The sequence below is a fragment of the Antrostomus carolinensis genome, unplaced genomic scaffold (genome assembly GCF_000700745.2).
Source record: "Antrostomus carolinensis isolate BGI_N321 unplaced genomic scaffold, ASM70074v2 scaffold49559, whole genome shotgun sequence".
In the NCBI taxonomy this organism is placed as follows: Eukaryota; Metazoa; Chordata; class Aves; order Caprimulgiformes; family Caprimulgidae; genus Antrostomus; species Antrostomus carolinensis.
In genome coordinates, this window is record NW_010340278.1 from 57856 (window position 1) to 77608 (window position 19753).

The 19753-nt window shown below is 37.8% G+C and overlaps 1 protein-coding gene across 1 annotated transcript in view; it reads left to right on the plus strand.

Annotated features, from left to right (window-relative positions):
- The window catches only part of LOC104531257 (slit homolog 3 protein-like), a gene marked incomplete at both ends in the record, with an annotated part of 87542 nt that overhangs the window by 54294 nt on the left and 13495 nt on the right, over positions 1–19753 (plus strand). Inside the window, 5 exons of the mRNA XM_010176094.1 lie at positions 3914–4077; positions 6270–6402; positions 15869–15937; positions 17025–17096; positions 17278–17349. Coding sequence (XP_010174396.1) covers positions 3914–4077; positions 6270–6402; positions 15869–15937; positions 17025–17096; positions 17278–17349 — 510 coding nt within the window. The remainder of the gene's footprint in view (positions 1–3913; positions 4078–6269; positions 6403–15868; positions 15938–17024; positions 17097–17277; positions 17350–19753) is intronic.

The window sequence follows — 19753 nt, forward strand, 5'->3', positions numbered from 1 at the left end:
GATGACAACACTGTTGAAGATAGGTAGTATGACTGCTTTTCCTGTTCAGCCCATACTTCGTGAGTTAATTGTGTATTGTAATGACTTATTTTTGCATCTGTTAATGCGAGACAGAAATTCATACATAGTTTAACATTTCAATTTCTATCTTGGCATATTTACAGCATTAAAAAATACCGCTCCTTTTGTTATTACTCTTTGTGAGTCAGCCTCATTGATATTATCAAAACATGGACAACTCTGAAAATAATACCCTAATCAATGGTTTTCAATAGAGGAAGAATATCTATTTCATAAGTTATTAATAAAAAAACAGCAGTTTTTTACTTGTTACTAGTCAGACTAGGTACTGTAGCATCCTAATTTGAAGTGTGTTTGCACTTCTGCATAGAGAGAGTTCAGTCATGTCTTTCAGTCCTTATGCAGTCAAGTAGGCACATTTGCAAGCAGGACTGGTTTTCCACGAATTATTATTATAATAGCTCCATGGAGCTAATGACAGGATGATAACTGATTCATTGGAACAACATGCAACTGTTCTATTATAAACTTAACGTGAATTCCAGGATATATTTTCAACCTAATTTCAACAATATCCAGATGTGTTTCAGCATGTTTTTCTAACAGGTCATTAGAATACATTTAAATAGTTAATATTCTATGACTTCTTTGCAATTTTTAAGAGACACTTGTAGTACAATATGCATATTTAATTCCTCAAGACTTCTATTCACTCTTGATTTTTAAAATATGTCAATGTCCTTGAGTAAACACTTCTGAATTTAATGTTAGTATGAGATCTTTGCTAAAAGCTTGATTGCTTTGATTCTGTTTGAGTGGTAAAATCACTGTCTTGCATGTAGGAACTCTGATTACTAATTGCGAATTTTTATAGCAATTTGTCTGCCCAACGTTACCCTTTGTGATTTGAGAACTCCACTTGAATAGCCAGATTCCAAAACAAAGCTTTTGCAAATAATTGGCCTTTCCAGAATTTTGAGTTGCTTTTCAGGTGAAATAGGGAATCTCTTGTCTCACATGATACTTTAGAGAGAGCTTTTATCTTACATTTTTTCCAAAAGTTGCATCACAGTCTTGCCATGGAAAGTGCATGTATGTAGGCACATGTATGAACTTCATGCTACATCAAAGCAAAAAAATCTCTGCTCTGCAGTTTGAAAAGGACCAAAGTTAGGTGTTGCTAAAGTGGCAGGGGGATGCCTGTAGTGCATGACAAGATAAATTTGTCCTTTTTTTACCCAGTTATTTGAGTTTCAAAACAGTACATTTGTTTGTTTATTAATTTTATATGTAACAACTTATTTCTTTCTTAGTTTCTAAGAAAAGCATAATCCAAATTCTAATCCAAGGATGTAATAAATTTTAGGTCATATGTTAACCTGTGTTTGCCAAGAAGAAAATGAGGGTTTGTGGATAATTAGTGCTGCTCAGCTGGTGAGCAGTAACATATTAAGTCAGAGCAACCTCTCCTCTGTAGAAAGCAATAACTGCTTTTTGATGGGAGCATTTTGTAGACTGAATATTTGAATGTTTCTGAAAGTTTTTGGTATGTCCTAGTAAGATGCTCTCTAGATGTGCAAAATGTTCTTTACATTCAGAGCTGATTATATACACCTGCTGTTTGTTTCCAGTTGTGGATTATTCCATTCTAAGGATTTGTGTCATGGAAGTTGTTCTGTGAATATGATCTCACTCTCTTCCATCAGTAGAAGAAATGGCCTTTGAAGCATTGGTTCACTTAGCGTTGGAGGTTTAAACATTTGGTTTAAACACTCTGTTCATGCCAGAGTATGTCAGTATGGAAAATATACAAGGCATCCTGCATGTGGTCCCATTATGGATTAAAGAAAATGGAAAACAATTCAGAATGAAAGTAACTAGAATTAGAATAATGCTTTCAGTGCTTTTGTGCACGTTGTGTCTGAAAGCTCCTATGTAACCTGTTTGGTTTCTCACCTTTATACAGCAGGTTAGCCTTGCCTTTGAATCCTGGTCAGCATGAAGTAGGTTATTTTTAGTATTGAACATTGTACTGAGTTTTCTCCTCCCCTCAGTTCTCCCTCTACACAATGTACAATATTGTGTGCTAGATCCACATGTAATTACACACCCAAAGCTCCAGGCTAATGCAGTGATTGAAGTATGCTTTTTTTACAATGCAGAGAGCAGCTGTAAATCATATTGTGGGTATGTGATGTTGGCTTAAAACCTATATAATTTCGGAATTGTTTTGGGTTTGTTTTCTTGCTGCCACACCTCAACTGTGCCATATGTTTTTGACTTCAGCACTATTGTTTTATGAAGGAACTGCTTGGCTGAAAACCTTATGTAATTTTGACTGCATGTTTAGGTTTGTAAATCTGTGTTGCAAGTGAAGACTTAAAAGGTCTTTAGCTGCTACACCTCCATTGGAAGTGCCTGTTTCTTTAAGGCCTTATTTTTTTTTTTGGTCTTTAATATATGCTATGCTTTAGAGAAATGTCATTATCGTCTTTTTTTCTGTACTACCAAAATAATAACTTTCGGACATATTCACATAATGTGAGAATTCCATCAGTGTTAGTTCAGATACTTCGTTTTCCATACATGGGGCTCTGACAGCTTTTTTCTTCAATAAGGCAACCTCAGACTGAGGCTGTTGATTCTCCCTGTCTTTGTACATAAGATAGTCAGTCTTCTTTTTTTTAGCAGGGACATCAGCCTCTTTCCTTCATCTGAAGTTTAGTCATAAAAAATCTTACACACAAATTATAGATAGGCATTTCTGTACAGGACTCTATAAAAAAAGGTGTTTTCCAAGATTCTCAGCACTAATTCTAGTTAGCTTAGAAGGACAGTTACAGTGCTTTCATTCAAAGGATCACAACCTATTAAGAAATAGAAATTAACAATATCTTTTATATACTGTCTATCTATGTTACAAGTGCTCCACTGAGAAATTGCTATACATCTGTGTTTTCATGGCTTGACAACAGGATGGATAGGGCTTTCCTTTTTTAAACGCTGCTAACCCAACCTATGTTAAGAATCCCTCCCTCTCATGGAGGCTGTCAGATGGTTGCTGTGGGTACCACACACCTCAGTACCGCAGCTAGGCTGCAACTGTATTTGAAAGGTATTTCAGGAGCTGTAGCAAGATTTGATACAGGCAAAAAGAGGTTCACAAGGCACGAGAGCACATGCTTTTCGCTACAGATATACTGAGCTTAGAAAGCTTCGTAAGAAGAGGCTCAAGCTGACAGTGCTGCTTTATATATGTATATCTGTACCTGCAGTGCGCTATCCTTACTATTTCAGTAGGAAACCCAAATGCAGTTTGCCAGTGACTCCCACCTGGCACTGATTTGTATGGGCCATAACACAGGTGAGTGGAAAGCATGAGCATGCTGGGGCAGGGAACAGTGTGCTAAGCCAGCTTGGCTGCACACGGGGGGGTGGTACATTTAGGTCTGTGCTAAGGGCTAGCAGGGCTCCACTTTTCCACGGCTTTACCTAAAGTAATGATGTTGAAGGTCAGGCATACTTGGGTGCAGTGTGTGAGATTATTTTAGACTTGGGTGTGAGCTGTAGCTTGGGTTGAAATCCACTATAAATACAGCCTAAGTAGTGTAAGTATGTCTAAATAGTAGTTATAGCAGTAAGTACTTTGATTTATAAGCATATATATATATATATACACACACACACAGATATATGTATATAATTATTTTAATTACAAACCTAGTCCCTGTATAAAACGTGCATAGAACTTCCCTGATCTATAGAACAGAGGAGTATCTCATAGAAGCACATGGCAGGAAGGAGCTTGACTTGGAACCTAACATCTTTCTGTAGTTATTTCAATATTTCTGTATATTCATGTTTGATGCAATTATGTCATGTTCTGTTTCAGTAATTTGCTGGCTAACTCGTTTAATTGTAACTGCCATTTGGCCTGGCTGGGAAAATGGTTGAGAAAGAAGAGAATTGTCAGTGGAAATCCACGCTGCTTGAAACCCTTTTTCTTAAAGGATATTCCAATCCAAGATGTAGATGTCCAGGACTTCACCTGCGATGGTAAGAAAATCCAATTTGATTTGGCATGTATGATAATCTTGGCACCTCTGTGGGGATCTCCCTTCCTATCACACAGTACTGCATGGTAAACATTTCAATTTAGTGATGAGGAAGACGGCTATCTAGAGCTCAAGATCATTGTTCCTTATCAGGAGGGTTTTTTTATTCCTGATGTCCAGTTTCTGAATTTCTCCTATCTAGACTTAATTATAAGAATTAATTTATTATAGACAAATGCTCTGCTTTGAAATATCCTAGTATAATCCTGGCTCTTCCTGCCACTTCCTTACTCATACAGTTAATTAACACTCTGAAGCCAGTAGGAACAGTGCTTGCTTGGAAAGTCTTTTAGTTTTCCACCAACAACAGGTATGAATACAGGGAAATAAAAGAACTTGGTTTTTATTTTAAATGACTCAGGGATCCTTAATGCTTTACTGGGTCCATAGAGGTTTAAAAAAAGAAAATATGTGTATATATATATATATATATCCTGATATTTCTTTCATTCTCCAGGTAGTTCTTTGTCTTTTGATCAAGCAGATTTTAGAGAAAACAGTAAGCAGAAAAATTGACTGATGAATGCACTGCCAACTTGACTTGTCGGCTGTAATTGCCTGTTAAGACCAGATATGCTGTAGCTGCAGTCATACCTCTAAAGAGACCATAAGGGTGATAGAAGTTTCCTACTTAGAGAAGAAATTAATTCGTGTCCTAGTTGAGCAATCTGACAACAGACCCAGGTGCCTGGGCTCAGAGTACAACGGATTCAAGTTTAGAGTAATTTGCTTTTAGTTTGGGAGAGAAAAAAAAAAATCATCTTGGTCCACAAAATGACATTACAGGCTTGGGAGCTTTCTCTGTCACACAGTCACTCAGACAGCCATGGTGAATGGAATGTAGATGGTGGCAATGTGTAAAACACAGAAAACATGGGAAAATTGAATATGCTGAAGAAACATGCTCTTTCTGCAGGTTTATGAAAGACTTTGAATTTTGTTTCCAGTCATTAAGCTCATTAAGCTCAGCTGGGGAGTAAAAGAAAAAAAATCTTCCCCGTTCTCCTGCAGGCTGGTCATGCTGCTCCATCTCTCTGAATACAAATGATTCCCTACCCATACATTTATGGGTAATATTGTTATCTTGTATCAGGACTTCCAGTTGTATTCTTTAATCTCAGTGCTCATGGGTACATTCAGCAGAGAGAAGAAAGAAACAGATCTGTCTCAATTAGTCTTCGCATCAGTTTAACAAAAAAAAAAAAAAGGCGGCACATAATGACAGCTGGCTGTGTGCTCTTGGATCGCAGCACTGTGTCTCTGTGCTGGTCAGCTCACGCTGTCTGTACTCATGAACAGTTGTGTGGTTCTTCTAAATGTCATCTAGAGAATGTGCCACTAAGTGTTTCCTTTCATATACATCATGATACTATAGCATGCATTTGCCTTATGTTTTGCAAAGCCTGTTGCTTTTGGGGAAAATCCATGCTTTAATGTTCTTAACTTCAAAGAGTCAGTTTCTTCTGCAGAAACCCTGTTGTTCTTCAATTACAAGATTTAATCTGCTGTTTATGGACCTTTGAAACTCTTTTTGGAGAAAGCAGATATTTTTATGTGTGCACAAATGGATCACGGGCAGTTGGAAGCATGCTGCTCAGTTTGTTGTTTGCCTGGTTATCCTTGTCAAAAACAATGAGGTTTACAATCCAGATGATAAATGAAGTGCCATGCTGACTTTAAAAAGTAAATATTTAACATCTAAAAGCTGAATTTAAAAAAAAATCTTCCTAAAGCAGAGTAGATAGTGAATATCATCTGTCTAGATGAATTTAAGGGCAATGTTCTGATCAGGTTCTCCATTTCAGCTAGTACATTGGGCGTGGGATTTGGTTTTGGGATTCAAATAACCGATTTTACTGTGACTTGCAAAATTACGGAGAAGTAGATACTCCTTAGAAAAAACTATTTATTTAAAAGTATTGCTATTCAGGTTTTGAACTGTTCTTCATGTTGCCTAAAAAAACTGTATGAAGGCAGGTTGATCCAAAGCATTGGATCTACTTTAAAATATTGTGATGGTTACCCTGGATTCAGGGATGTCCCTCCTTGATCCTTGTAAGCAGTTATTTTCAAAGTGCATGACTTTGGGCTGTAAAGCTGACTTCCTAATGCTCCATTTCTCTCCCTCTGCAGGTAATGATGAAAGCAGCTGTTTGCTTTCACCTCCGTGTCCTTCCCAGTGTACCTGTGTGGACTCAGTGGTACGTTGCAGCAACAAAGGGCTGTGGATATTGCCCAAAGGAATTCCCAAAGATGTGACTGAGCTGTAAGTTACCTTTACATAGCTCCTTTCATGCGAAGTTAATGAAATTACATCATAGTGAGGCTTTGTAGGTCCTTGAGGGTTTTGCCTTTGACTTTAATGACTCATGTTTTGTGCTTCAGTGCTTTCCATATGTTTTGACCGTTAATTTTATACTTACTTGTTCCTTGACTGAATACTTTGCTCTGTAATGGGAACAGACTTTATATATCCTTGTGCCCATTAATTCTGTTTGTAGGGGACAGATGTATATATTAGTATCAAATAATCCTGTAGTGCTTCTGAGAAGCCTAAGTTCACAACAGGCAGTTTGAAAGGATGACGAAAATATGTTCCTGACTTACATAGCTGTGAGCTAATTATTGTCTGAGGAGATTTAAAAAAAAAAAAAAAAAAAAGAAAAAGAAAGCCCATGGTGGAAACAAACAATGACTTCTTTTCTCCAGACCTCACAAAATGGCTAAAATAAGAGATAATTAGATTACATTGTAAAGTAAATTCATTCTAGTTGAGAACCATCTTGCTAGTTGTCTTTTCATCTGCTCCTTGCTATGGCTATATACTGGATTTTGGTTCTTTCCATGGAAAGAAAATACACTGATGGAACTGCTTGGCTTAAACAGTTGGCAATAGAAACACTGAGCTTTTTCTCCCTTAGGTCGCTATTCAAATCTATCCCAGGTGAGTCATTACCAAAACTTGTTACAGTCTCATCAACATTTCTATGTGAAAGTAGTTGGTTGAGTTAGTATGTTCAGTAAATTTTATAATGAATAAAAATGGGATTCTGCTATTTTTTTTTTAGTATCTAGTATTATTTTTACTATTTAGTAACAAGGCAGCTGATGAATGAGATAAACATCTTTTTACTCCCTTCACAGTGGGAGAATGGAGTTTGCACTGTCTTCACTAGTGTTGTAGTCAAATACAAGACTTTGTTGCTGAATGAAGAGTGTACTGAAAGTGTATATGGTAACCCAGGTTCATATGGAAATTTTGCTTTAATGAATGCATCCTTGGAACACTGTTAAACCAGGGCTTGGTTAATAGTGGTTTGAGTTAAAAGCCAAGTCCTGGCCTGTATTTCCTCATATATATTGCCATCGGTGATAAAAAGGTGGTTTCTGCTCTGTTCTTGTTCAGGTTTCATTGCATTCAAATATGACTTGCCAATGGTAAGATATCACAGATGTTACTTTGATTTCTGCTGCCACTCTGAGGAATTTTTTTGTTTAAATTTTGCATATTGAGTTTTACTGATACTATCTGATACACTGACGACATAACTTTCACAAAAAGAGTGAAATTAATCCCACGTTCTTGAAAACTGCTATATTTCTTAAGCTATTTCTTGGCAAATGAGGCAATAGCCTGGAACTGAGCAGTTTGAGTTCATAGGAGTTTACTTGACTGTTTTCTTCAGTAGGAGCCTCTTGGCTATGCAAGCCTCTAGTTTGACTTTCTGCTTTCAATCCAGAAATGTGTCAGCAGAACACAGTCAGCCACGGACTGGCTGACTCTGAATATTTCATGTTCTGCCAATATAACCTTGAATCTGTCCCAGCTGTCTCAGAATTCAATCCTGATCTCACTCTCCTCTCAACCAACATAAACTGAACTCCTTATTTGTATCTGTATCAAAAGATGAGCTGCAGGTACTGAAGCTAAAAATTTCATGTGTTTGTGGAAACTCTGACAAGAAAGAAATACATTTAAAAAAAACCCAACAAGCTTACTTGCCTTCCTTCTGATTCCAGATTGAGATAAAGATGTTGCCCATAATCTAGAAGGGACTGTATCATCTAGGTCCCAAATTGCTAGTGTGAAATTAAGTATTTTTATTATTCTGTGTTTGAGAATTGTCATTTCTGTGATAAGCAGTATCTCCTGTGGAACACCACTTTTTGCCTCATTCTGAAGACAGCTAAACCTTGGTAGAGAAAACCCTGTGCTTTCTGGGCACAGGGTGAAAAAAGTTTATCAGGTTCAATCTATTTACACTCCTCACACCAAAATACCCCCATTTCCCCGGGGCAGTCCTAGATCTCTTAAACTGTTTCCTAAGACTGGAGTATCGTAAAGATGTTTTGTTTCTGTGGTAGCAGTGGATGTCTGTTTAGCACCCGAAACCTCAAAGCACATAAAGTTACCTGCTGGAGAAGACAGCACAGCTTTTGCATGGCTAGAGAGAGTCACAGCAGTCTCCAGGACAGGGATGCTTTCACCTTTCTCACAGCTACAGGGGTCACAGATGCTCAGATAGATTAAAAACTCTTCCTCCATGTTACCACAACCTATGCTGCCTTTCTCCCCTTCCACTCTCCCGTGTCAGAGACCTCTGGGCAGTGTGCTGGGGTCTCCATGCTCCCACAGGCACTCAGACAAAACCACCATCACTAAGGACAGAGGTCATGCCAAGGAGAGGACAAAGGCTTAAAGAGCCTGTCATCCTGGTAGCTCACTGCTCCCTCCTTGTGGGAGGCCTGAACAGTGAGGCAGTGGAGCATTTCAGTGGAATTTTTATGAATGCACCAGTCTGACATTTATAAACTTCCATTATAGATGTATTCATTTACAAGGCACGTTAGCTGCAGTGCTTTTTATTAAACTGCAGTGTGTTTTTATACAACATGGTTTAAGAAAAAGAACTGCCATGTCTCTAGATAAGCCAGTCTGTTACAGCTGAATATAGCCTTCTCAGAAGTTCTTTTAAATTCTTTTAGAGGTCTTAAAATAGTCTTAAAACAGGAATTCTGTCATAAAACAGGTATTAAATAGCAATGTGCAAAAATGAACATACCTCTTGCACAAGCACATAGGGAAAATGTTACTGTTCGCTGTGTCAAATTTCACTGTACCTAAGCTCAGCAAGGAAGATCACCAGCAATGTTTTATTACATGGTGGACCGGAAACAGGCTAGATCCTTCCAACTTTCTTCCTGAGTTTCTGTTTTGAATGTGTATATAGACAAAACATGTGAAAGCCATTATATCCTTCATATTTAGAGCTTGGAATGACAGCAGACATCCTTGTGCTTGGTTTGTACCACCCTTGGGAGCAGGGATTACCTTGGCAAGGAAGGCTTCCATCTAGAATAGAGTTGAAAAGATCACTAAGTCTCCTGGCTTTTTAGAGGGATGATGATGAAAGAATTTTCTATTTTCCACCTATTCCTTCACAAAACCTTGTCATTATGGGCAAGCCTTCTTTCAGCTTCTTGGGAATAGGGAAATATTATGTTGTTTCTTGAAAATTCCTTTGCCTACATTTTTTTTCCCACTGTTTGCTTGCTCTGAAGTGAAGCCTTGGGTTTTTTGAACATACTCAGTTTTCTAGTCCAGATGTTCGGAAGTAAAATGTTCATGCAATGAGCTAGTTTGGAACTTGGCCTGCTGCTGCTTAGTGTTTTAGGCATTCCTTTTCTTCTCTCCCTGCCTTCCACCCCACTCTCCCCCTTCTACCCCACCCTCCCCCCCAATCTGTTTGAACTAAGTTTCCCAAGCTCCTCTTTTTCCTTTTACGTATTACCTCAGTGTGTAAATGCTAGGTTTTTTTCCTTCTTCCACAAAAGTATAGTCTGCTTCTAATAAAGTCTTATCTGACAGCATCCAGCTGCTTTTATGGACCTGCAGCAAATAATATTTTGCACTGGGGAAAAAACATTGGAAGCAATTATGTGGACGGTGTGTGCATAAGCTGTAACATAATGAACATGGTGTATTTTAGAATAAATATGGACTAATTGTGTCATCTCTATACTGCAAATGTTGTCATGACACTGAGCTATATGATAACACTGATGGGATCGTTAGGAAAACCTGCGTCCATACATCATTGTTAGTGATTATTTTTTTTTCCATTTATATTAATACATATTAACATTTGCATTACTTTTGCCATTTCTCTTTTTCTCCTCATAAACCTTCTCTCTCCCAATTGTGTTTTTTGTTCTGTGCATTGGGTTCATTTAGCCTGCAAGCTCATTCAGTACTTGGCACAATAGTTTTCACAATCGGATGACCTACATACTAGCAGAGGGATCCCATTGAACTGTCTTTTAGCTCTTTATTCCCCACCTATAGTTTGCTGCCTGTTGCTGCCTTGGCCTTAGTATGGCATCTTTGTTCATCTGAATCTCAAGTTAACAAGATGATTTTGACAATTGCTTCCCATACATTTGCTGTCACATCTACTTGGAGGTATTTACCACCAATCTCAACCCTCCTTGGAAAATCTTCCAAGGCACTCGTGATTTCTTTTGACTTGTAACTAAAAATAGTGTCTCATACCTGGGCCATGCAAATTGTTGTAATAAATACACTCTAAGCAGGTGGTTATGATATATGTAGAATATTGTAACAATTTAGTGCCATTTTTCACTATACCTATATTGCTGTTGATCAAAGGTACAACTCTGAAGTGAGATATATGATGAAAATCATCTGTTTGAGAATGCAAATGCTTTTCCATGTCTGGCAATCTGCACTGTTGTATACACTGACCCTTAATAGAGACTTCAGTGAATTTTCCTTTGATAAGAAAGAAGAGAAACAATTTAGATCAAAGCTTAGGCTTACGTGATCCTGTGTCATAAAAGATTTCACAGCCTGTTTAATTCACCGTGGAGGAAAATTCTCCCATTGAGAGAACGGATAGTCCTGTAGGAGGATATTTTAGTTACGTCTGAAATAGAGGACTTATATCTGCATTTCAAATCTGACCGTTTAGAAAAAATAAATAGTATAAATTCTATCAAATAAGGTATTCAATGACTGGTGAAGTTTAAGAACATATCGGAAAGGTGACTTTAGCACTGATAGAGACTAAAGGTAAGATTAACGTTAAGGTGTTCACTTTTCTCTCGCACAAAGCCATGTTTCTGTGTGTCAGACCTGTAGGTTGTGGTCTGACATACAAATGCAGCAAAATCCAGAGTCTGAATTTGCCAAAACTTACGAAACTTCAAGATCCAGATTTGCACCTAGATCCATACTTGAATTTTGTTTCTTCTCAAGAAACTGTAATTGAAACTCTTAAAATTCACGCTTTTAGGATGTTTCATCTTTCACAGTCCAATTCTCTCTAGGCCACTGTTTTTACAAAATGAAACTTGCCTCAAAATTTTAGGATATTGGATATCTGCATTAAAAAGTTTAGATTGTAACTTAATTTTAGAGCTGCATAAAATTGTCAGGTATAATCTTTTTTTTGAAATGTAATATTCTGTATGAAATATTTAAAGAAATTAAAGGAAAGGCTTTGTGCCTTTTCAGTTACTGCCTGAGAACTGATTTCTCTCTCCAGTTTCTTCCCCTAGCACAGATTGCTGCTGTGAGCTTGACTTTATGGCTGAATAGACATTTCAGTGCAAAAAAGGTTCCAAGTGATTCAAATTGTTACATGATGCTTTGGCACCTTGTGCTGGTTATATCACCTCCAATCCAAGTGGTTTCAGTATAAAAATAGACTAGTTGGAAAAAGAGCAGCTGTCATCTTTTATGCATAGTTTTAAATTTTTCATATGTGCTGTTAGTGTGTGTGGAAGGTGCTGGATGAGCCCTGGGGCTGCTGCAGGCACTGGGCTCCAAGCACTGGCGCAGTCGGTGCAGGCATGGAGCAATGCATGGCCGTGCCCCACAGTGCCAGCCATCGCGGGCGGTTACCTGTCTCTAGCAGTCAGTCATATTTTAAAAGAAGCCTTTCCTGGTAGGTAGTGGTGGCATTTTATGAGAACATGAACATGTTTTGGAGTTTTTTTCAATTTTGGCTCTGGTAATTGCTTGCTGTTTACAATTCATTATTGAGACTTCAGGATACCCAGCAGCATTTATGGGGTAAAAAACAATTTCTAATCTGAAACTACAGAGTCTAGAGAGTTTAGGAAGAAAATGAGGTTGTTTTGGATACTAATCAGTGTGTCTGTATTAAGGCAGCTGACACCCACTCTTGACGCTGACTGTATATTAATAGCTTGACTCGCAGCATTAAAATTAGACGTACATTTTTTTCATTCATGCTAGAATTTCTTTGCATACCAGATGCCATGTACATCATCTTCCTTTGGCTAAAGAATTAAAAGAATTAAAAATACAATCTTCCCTCCACATCATTCTGTTATGGCTTGTTTTGTTTTGTTTGGGCAAAAGGTCTGTATCTTCATCCATGATTTTTTCTTTATATATATGTGTACACAAATACACAGAGTTTTGTAACGCAGCTTTGCCCCTTCACCCTCAGGAATAATTCTGTTATTCACTATGTCCAGCTTCCAGCCTTCTTGCAGCCCCAATATATATCATCTTCAGCTCAGCAAGGTGCCAAGCTGGTGCCCCCACATCCCCTCCCTGCTCTGACAGAGGTCTGGCCTACGGTAGGCAACAGCTTGCCTGCAGCAATTGGTTTCTTCAAATGTTGCATCTGATTCTCATGTTTCTTGGCATGCTCTTATGCCCTGAAAGCTCTGGTTATTTCAAATTCATTGGACTTAAATGTACTTTCAAAATGAATGCCTTTTGCTTAGAAAATACTGCCATTCTTTGTATAATGTGGTGAAAGACTTAACAGTGGTGAATTGTTCTTATGCATGCATGAAAAGTATATTATCAGTAATTTTTCACTATAAAATTGTGTTTTTTCAGAAATTATACCACTGGTATAAGTATTGCAGCTTTTTGCTCGCACATTTAAATAACCATCAAATTGCTTGCAGTACAAATCCAAAGCTATTCACAGCAGGTCTTCTGTAGGAGTTTAACCCCAGGAGCCCGCAAGTCTATGTTAGTCTGAATAATGAAGCATTGGATTAAAATGTGCACCCTTAACTTTTGATTGCACCAGAAAGCAAATTGGGGGGGAAGCTTTGGCTAGCCATCATCAGTGTGTTCAAATTGAAGGCTGTTTCTTACTGGGATCAACAAGAGAATATCCTGAAAACATATTTCTGAAGATTTCAACACATTGCAAGAGTTGAGTTTCTTTTCCTAAAAGAAAATCATATATAGCTTCCAAATACATAATACATGACCTGCTTTTGATTTCCTTTGGAAATCTTTTGGATTTTACATTTGGAATAAAGACTCGAACCTTAACCTACCTTCATGCATGGGTTTAAGATTTGCAACTTTCTGGGATGAAAGAGAAGGCACAGACTCCCAGTGGCTTGCTGTGTCCGTAGCAGACCATGACTGGGGAAATGAGACATGATTTGCCCTGTTTAAATAGTAACATATGTGGTTGAATTCTGAGGATTTTCTACATAACGATTTATGGTGTGAATTCACCAAGGAACTCCATTTTCAAAATAATTTATACCAAATTTAGTCAAAATGAAGCAAATGAATTTACACTTGCGGAATATGAATATCCATGGGACATGTAAATATGGAATAACTAACCCATGCTCTGGTTTGTGGTAATCCATGTCAGCAGAGCAGCTGTCACTACTTTGTAAGGGCTAACTGGTTACTGTGCAACACTGTCACTCGATGCTTGTGATCTTGTGAATGGAGAAATTATTTTGTTCAATAGGTTTTTTTCATTAAGGAAGGACTTTGCTTTTGGTTAAAAATTCAAAAGCCTGTAGTCTCACTTGTCCAGCCTAATCCTAGCAGGAGCTAGGTCAGCTCCACCGCATGCTCTAAGGTATCTCTGCCTTAATGGGATCCTGTGCACAGGCAGAATGGATAATCGTGACACTGGTGTAGGTTAGTTGGAGTAGTTTAGCTGAAAAGAGAACTGAAGCAGCAGAAAATTGTGAGAGGGCATTATGCTGAAATAGGAGGGGAAAATGTGACAGTTATAAAATGTGTTATGTAAGAATTCTGCTAGTGTTTATAGATTTTATTTTTAAATTATGTAAAAATAAAGTTTGTGGGAAAATTTTCTTGGATTTAGTTTACACAAATATCTCTGTGTTATTACAGTTAATGTAGAGTGGGAACATATAGCACAGTAATAATCTATTATTATTGTTGTTTGCTACAATAGATGCAGAATAGGGATATCTGTTGCCAAAGAAAAAGAAAGGAAGTTTTATGTGTGGGATGAAAATTCTTAACATGATTATCGGATTGTATTTTCAGCAGTAGAGGCAGCACATTAAGTTTTCTGGTGTCTGTGGGCTGCATTTCCTGGCTATACTTGATTATCTTTCAAAACGTACCCCATCAGTTGCATTGCCCCGTGTTTACCTTGGGAAAAATCCCCCAAAGTTTTTTGTAAGGAAGGAAATATAATTTCATCTTTTATGTTCACCTGCGGAGGGTGAACATGCCTTCTTTCCGAGTAGGTTGAATTTTTTCCCCAAGTAGATACAGCTTCTGGCAGATGTCTGGAGGATCACCTTGAAAGTGTCATGGCACCACAATGATCAGTTTCCATTGGAGCCTTATTACTTCAGTATCTTCCAGGGATGCAGTTTCACCCAAAAGCCAAGGTTAAGGAAAAGAACTCCAGCTCTGTCTCTGCTGTTTTGTAATAAACAGGAAAAGCCCCACATCCTGTTGTTCTCACAGGTCAGCTGTGGAGTCTTGAGTACCCATGCTCTCTTCTGGGCAAACTTTTGGAAAGTATTATATTTGTTCATGGTTTTTCCCTTGGTTACTGAACAGTCATGTTTCTTCAGTGAAGAAAAACTGCAAAATACAAGCACTATATGCCAGGAAAATGAGTGCATAGGATTATCCCAAAAAGCTTTAGCCTTACTGTGCACATGTCTGAATAGAGACACATTTAGTGGGGTCTCAAACAATTTCCACCCTGGAAACATAAGCCATTTTGTTACATACACTTAATGCTCGTAGGAGGAGCCTGTAATCAAAGAGAACTTGGTCTTTGGTCTTTAATTTGTGCCACGTTTTCCTCCTGTACCAGCATGCTTTGAACAGGAAAGGTGAGGAGGGTGTATATGCCATAGCAGGAATTGCTGTAATGGGTGTGGCATCAAACCAATGGAGGTTTGTGTTAACACTGGAATAAGTGAGACTTTTCATAACACACAGACCTGGCAGTGCAGCTGCTTTTCCAGTTCTGACTGTGCAAGGAACTTACATGCACAAGACAAAAAAATTTCCTGACAGGGTCAGTCAGCACTCCGAGGTCCTATCGAAACTTGTTAAAGGTAACTTTAAGTTCAGGGAATGAGCCATACAATTTTTCTCCCCTTCTTCAGTTGCTGTCATAGAAGAACCAAATGGTCATTTGTTTGCTGTAGGTCAGAGATACTTTATTCCCTTATAAGTCTTAAAAAAAAAAAAAAAAAAAAAAAAAAAAAAAAAAATCAATAAGCTACTGTCATGCTTTGCATGTCAGTTCATTTATAAAGGAGAAACTCTTATAGTTTCAAAGCAATGAATCAAAGATATTTTCCTTAGTGACTAACTTTATTTTTTTCCTCATTCATGGTGCAGACTGAGTGACAGGGGTTCTTGTTAACATGTTTGTGTAATTGTCAAATCTGACTTTTTTCAGATACCTGGAAGGAAACCATCTGACTGCTGTGCCGAAGGGGCTCTCCACCTTCAGACACCTGACACTGATGTAAGAAACACACAGTTTCAATGCCAAGAAAATTACATGACTCTTTCTGCACTATGTTTTAGGTGGAACATAAATAATTAGTATTTGGGAGGGAAAAAAACCACAAAGCCTTCTATAATTAGAATTCGAAAAGGATTTCACAGTGGCCACTGCTGCCAATAAGTGTTCATAAAGAGTGGAGAAAGAGTGAGGTGACTGAGAGCACCAGAGACCCTTCCTCTGCAGGAGCTTCCAGCCTCTGTGAGAGACTAAGCTCTCATGCAGTCTGCTACAGTTTCCCTTGGCAGATTTATCTGTGCAAAGCTGTAAAGGTTATTAACAGAGGAGATGGCATTAATTTGTTCCAGGTGAGGCAATGTTTATAATGCCAAGGCAGTGAAAATTTGCATAGCTGTTTCTGCTATGAACAGTCATACAAATGGAGACACAACTAGACTTTGTTTCAGTAAATTGCTCCCTGAAATACACAGGAGTGAAATTTCTTGGCTGAACTATTTATCAGAAGTTTTCAGATGCTGTTTGAATCAGCTGTACTCAAGTCAAAGTCAATGGGCAGAACAAATGAAAACAACATGGAGGGAAAACTGGAATCTTCTATTTTAAAACAGTGTTTTACTTGGAAACTTCTCTAATTTTGTTTTTCAAGGGACAGCAACAACAAAACAAAATGTTCTGTTTGCGGCTAAAAGACTTTTTTTTTAATTAAAAATGTTCTAGTAACTGTCAATGTGAAGAGCATATGGAAATGGTATGCCTGTAATAAATAGCAAAGAAGTTGGTACAGTAAATATTCATGCACTTGTATCATCTAATGATTTATCCTTCTTCAAAAATTTTGCTTGTGTTAACTTTTTTTTAATGTTATATGCTGTAAATATGCCTTAATATTTCTGAGTCTGAAGCTTTTTAGGCGAGTCTATGTGCTTTGCTTTTAGAGCTTATTCAAAGTTGGTTAGAAAATATTATATCAATTGATATGTGACTTTTCAATTGCTTGAAGCATTTTGCTGTGCAGATGTGTAATCTGTAAAAAAGACATTTCTCAATTCATACATACAGATGATATTTTCTCTGTGTGTCTCTTCAGTGATTTGAGCAACAACAGCATAAGTGTATTGGCCAATTACACCTTCAGCAACATGACTCAGTTATCAACACTGTAAGTAGTCCGAAGTTTTGATAACGGTTGTAATTGCTTTTCAGACACCATCTTAGGTGTTGGACAATTAATGTATCTCGTTACTTAAGCATGTGGCTGTCCTTGCTGCTTTGTAATTGAATTAGGAGTGAAATAATCAAAGAAAATACAATGTTAAAACTCTGTTCTTTCATTCTCCCAGCATCTTGAGCTACAATAGACTTCGGTGCATTCCAGTCCACGCATTCAATGGGCTCAAGTCTCTTCGTGTGCTGTAAGTATCACTTCTTCAATGAAGCTGAGTTGCAGCTTATTAGAATGCAGCTGATGGCAGGGAGGTTTTTAATGAGCAGATGGCTTTCACTTGATCCAGTAGTCATAAATATTTTCACACAATTAGCTTCAGTGTACTTGTACTTAGGTGCAATATGTCTGGTAATGACTAGAGCAGGTGAATGCTAAGCTTTGAAAAGAAGCAATTACATATTTGCAGGATGAAGGACTTTTCTCTGATAGTTCAGGGACAAGAACTATCATGAAAACAGACCTTCAGGAGACTGCCTAGAGTTTGTCTCTTCTACTTGAACTATGTTTGGGTGCCCCACAGGAAAGGACTTTTTGTCTGGAGAAACTTGATCATATTTTAGAATGTAAGTTTCCACTGGATGCTTCAGCAAGAGTGTCTTTACTGAAAACTTGTGCATTTTTAGAATATTTTCTATTAGTATAGATTTCTGCAGGCTAGTTTTTACATTAAAAAATGCAGTCTAAAGGGAGTAAGTTAGAAGTCCCCACACTAAACCAATGAGTAATTCAAGCCAGTGTTGGGGCACCAGTAATGCTGAGATGCCTGTCTCAAATATCTTTAAGTTGTGAATTAAATTTCACCTTATGCTGACTGGTGGCAAACTCAGAGATGTCCACGCATGGTTTCTTTCTTTGGCGATCCTTTTCCGACAAAACTCTTTCTTTCCAGTGTAGCTGCTTTCAGCTTTCTGGACTGAACAATTCACTTACGATCTCTTCTGAAAGTTGTCTTCTTTTTATCGTCTCGGAGTGTGGGCCTGTTCCTTGCAGCAAGCAGCCCCTCCTCAGCTTTTCTTAGGCAGCTGCTAGACTAACTCCTGCTTCAGTCTCTTATTTGCTGTCTCTCACTCCCCATCTGCCCTATCAGAAACAAACTCTGAGTTGGGTTTGCTCAGTTTTTTGTGTAGACACGTGACCCCATGTCAGGACAAGGTGGAGAAGCCACTTTCCTCCCCACAGTCCAGCAACACAAGTGGGTCATTGCTTGCACAGTAAACTGGAAGCAAATAAATTAAATAGCTTATCTGTGATGTGATTATTCAGTGTGCTGAAGGAGGAAGAGCATCAAACACCAGAAGATCAAGACAAAGGAGTTGAATAATATGTCCTGAGTTCTTTGAAACTTCATATTAGTATTTTCTATTTTTTAAAAAAAGTTAGGTGTCATTCACACACAGATGTTTGTGTGAATTTAAAGGGCAATGGTTGCTGTGCACTGACTCCATATGTGTGGAATTAAGGTGACGACATGAACAGTACTGCAGCTGTGGAAGCAATAAGACATTACTGTTTGACTGAGCTCTCTCACTGTGGCTTGAGAGGTAAAATAGATATCTAGGTTTCAACCTCCTAACTTACAAAACAGATTTAGATTCCCAGTTTTCATTATTAAATATATATATATATATATATATATGTGATTTGGATTTGTTGTTTTAACTTTGGCTTGGGACTCTGATTTCTAGCACACTAGGATGGTCACATTTGAGCTGTTACATGAGTCCTGAAATTCAGCCACAGATGAATATATTCTGTTTCATGGTCAAATAAATTATTCCATATGGAGCTGTCTCCTGGCCTGTTCCTGATATACAAGCTAGCTTGATTAAAGCTAGTTTGGGACTCTCTACCCTGAATTACGGTGTAGATATACCAGATATACCTTGCTTCACTCTTTAATAACTACAATTTGTCTTTTCATTTTTATTCTTGCAGGCCATGTATGGACAGAAACAAAGGACAATATTTTGATAACAACTGTTATCTTTTGGCTTTTTTAAATGATCTACTAGTCAAATTGAAAAAATATCTTCCTCCTTCAATGGAGGAACCCTCCCTGTCTTGCACAGAGCAGCATGAGTGAAATGAAGCCTAAATAGGAATCTCTGCCTCTGCTCCATGCATTTGGAACCCTCCAAATTGATTTGATTTATTGTGGCCCACAAAACTCTGGTATCAGCTACAACTTTTGCCACATGTCATCTACGTTGTTATTAAAAATCAATTTTCCAGAGAGAAAATGGCTTCTGAGTGGCAGTGTGCAATCTGTTATTGTCAGTTATTTATTATCCATATTCTCGGGGGAATTTAAAAGAGAAAATATCAGCAAAACAATTTCCACTTTTTTTTTTTTTTTTTTTTTTTTAAAAAGGGATATAGAGAACTCATTACCTTTGTCTGTGCATGCCTTTGGAGATAGGAGACCTTTCTCATACAGGCTTCTGTGTCTGCAAATTCCTTAGGTTTTCTTTACTTTTTGTCTCTTTGTAGTAAATAATAAATATGTATTTGAATATCAGAATAATCATGGATGTGTGATGAAGTTGATCTTTGACAGATATCTGGTTCTGTCCTCTCTCTCTTACACTTTT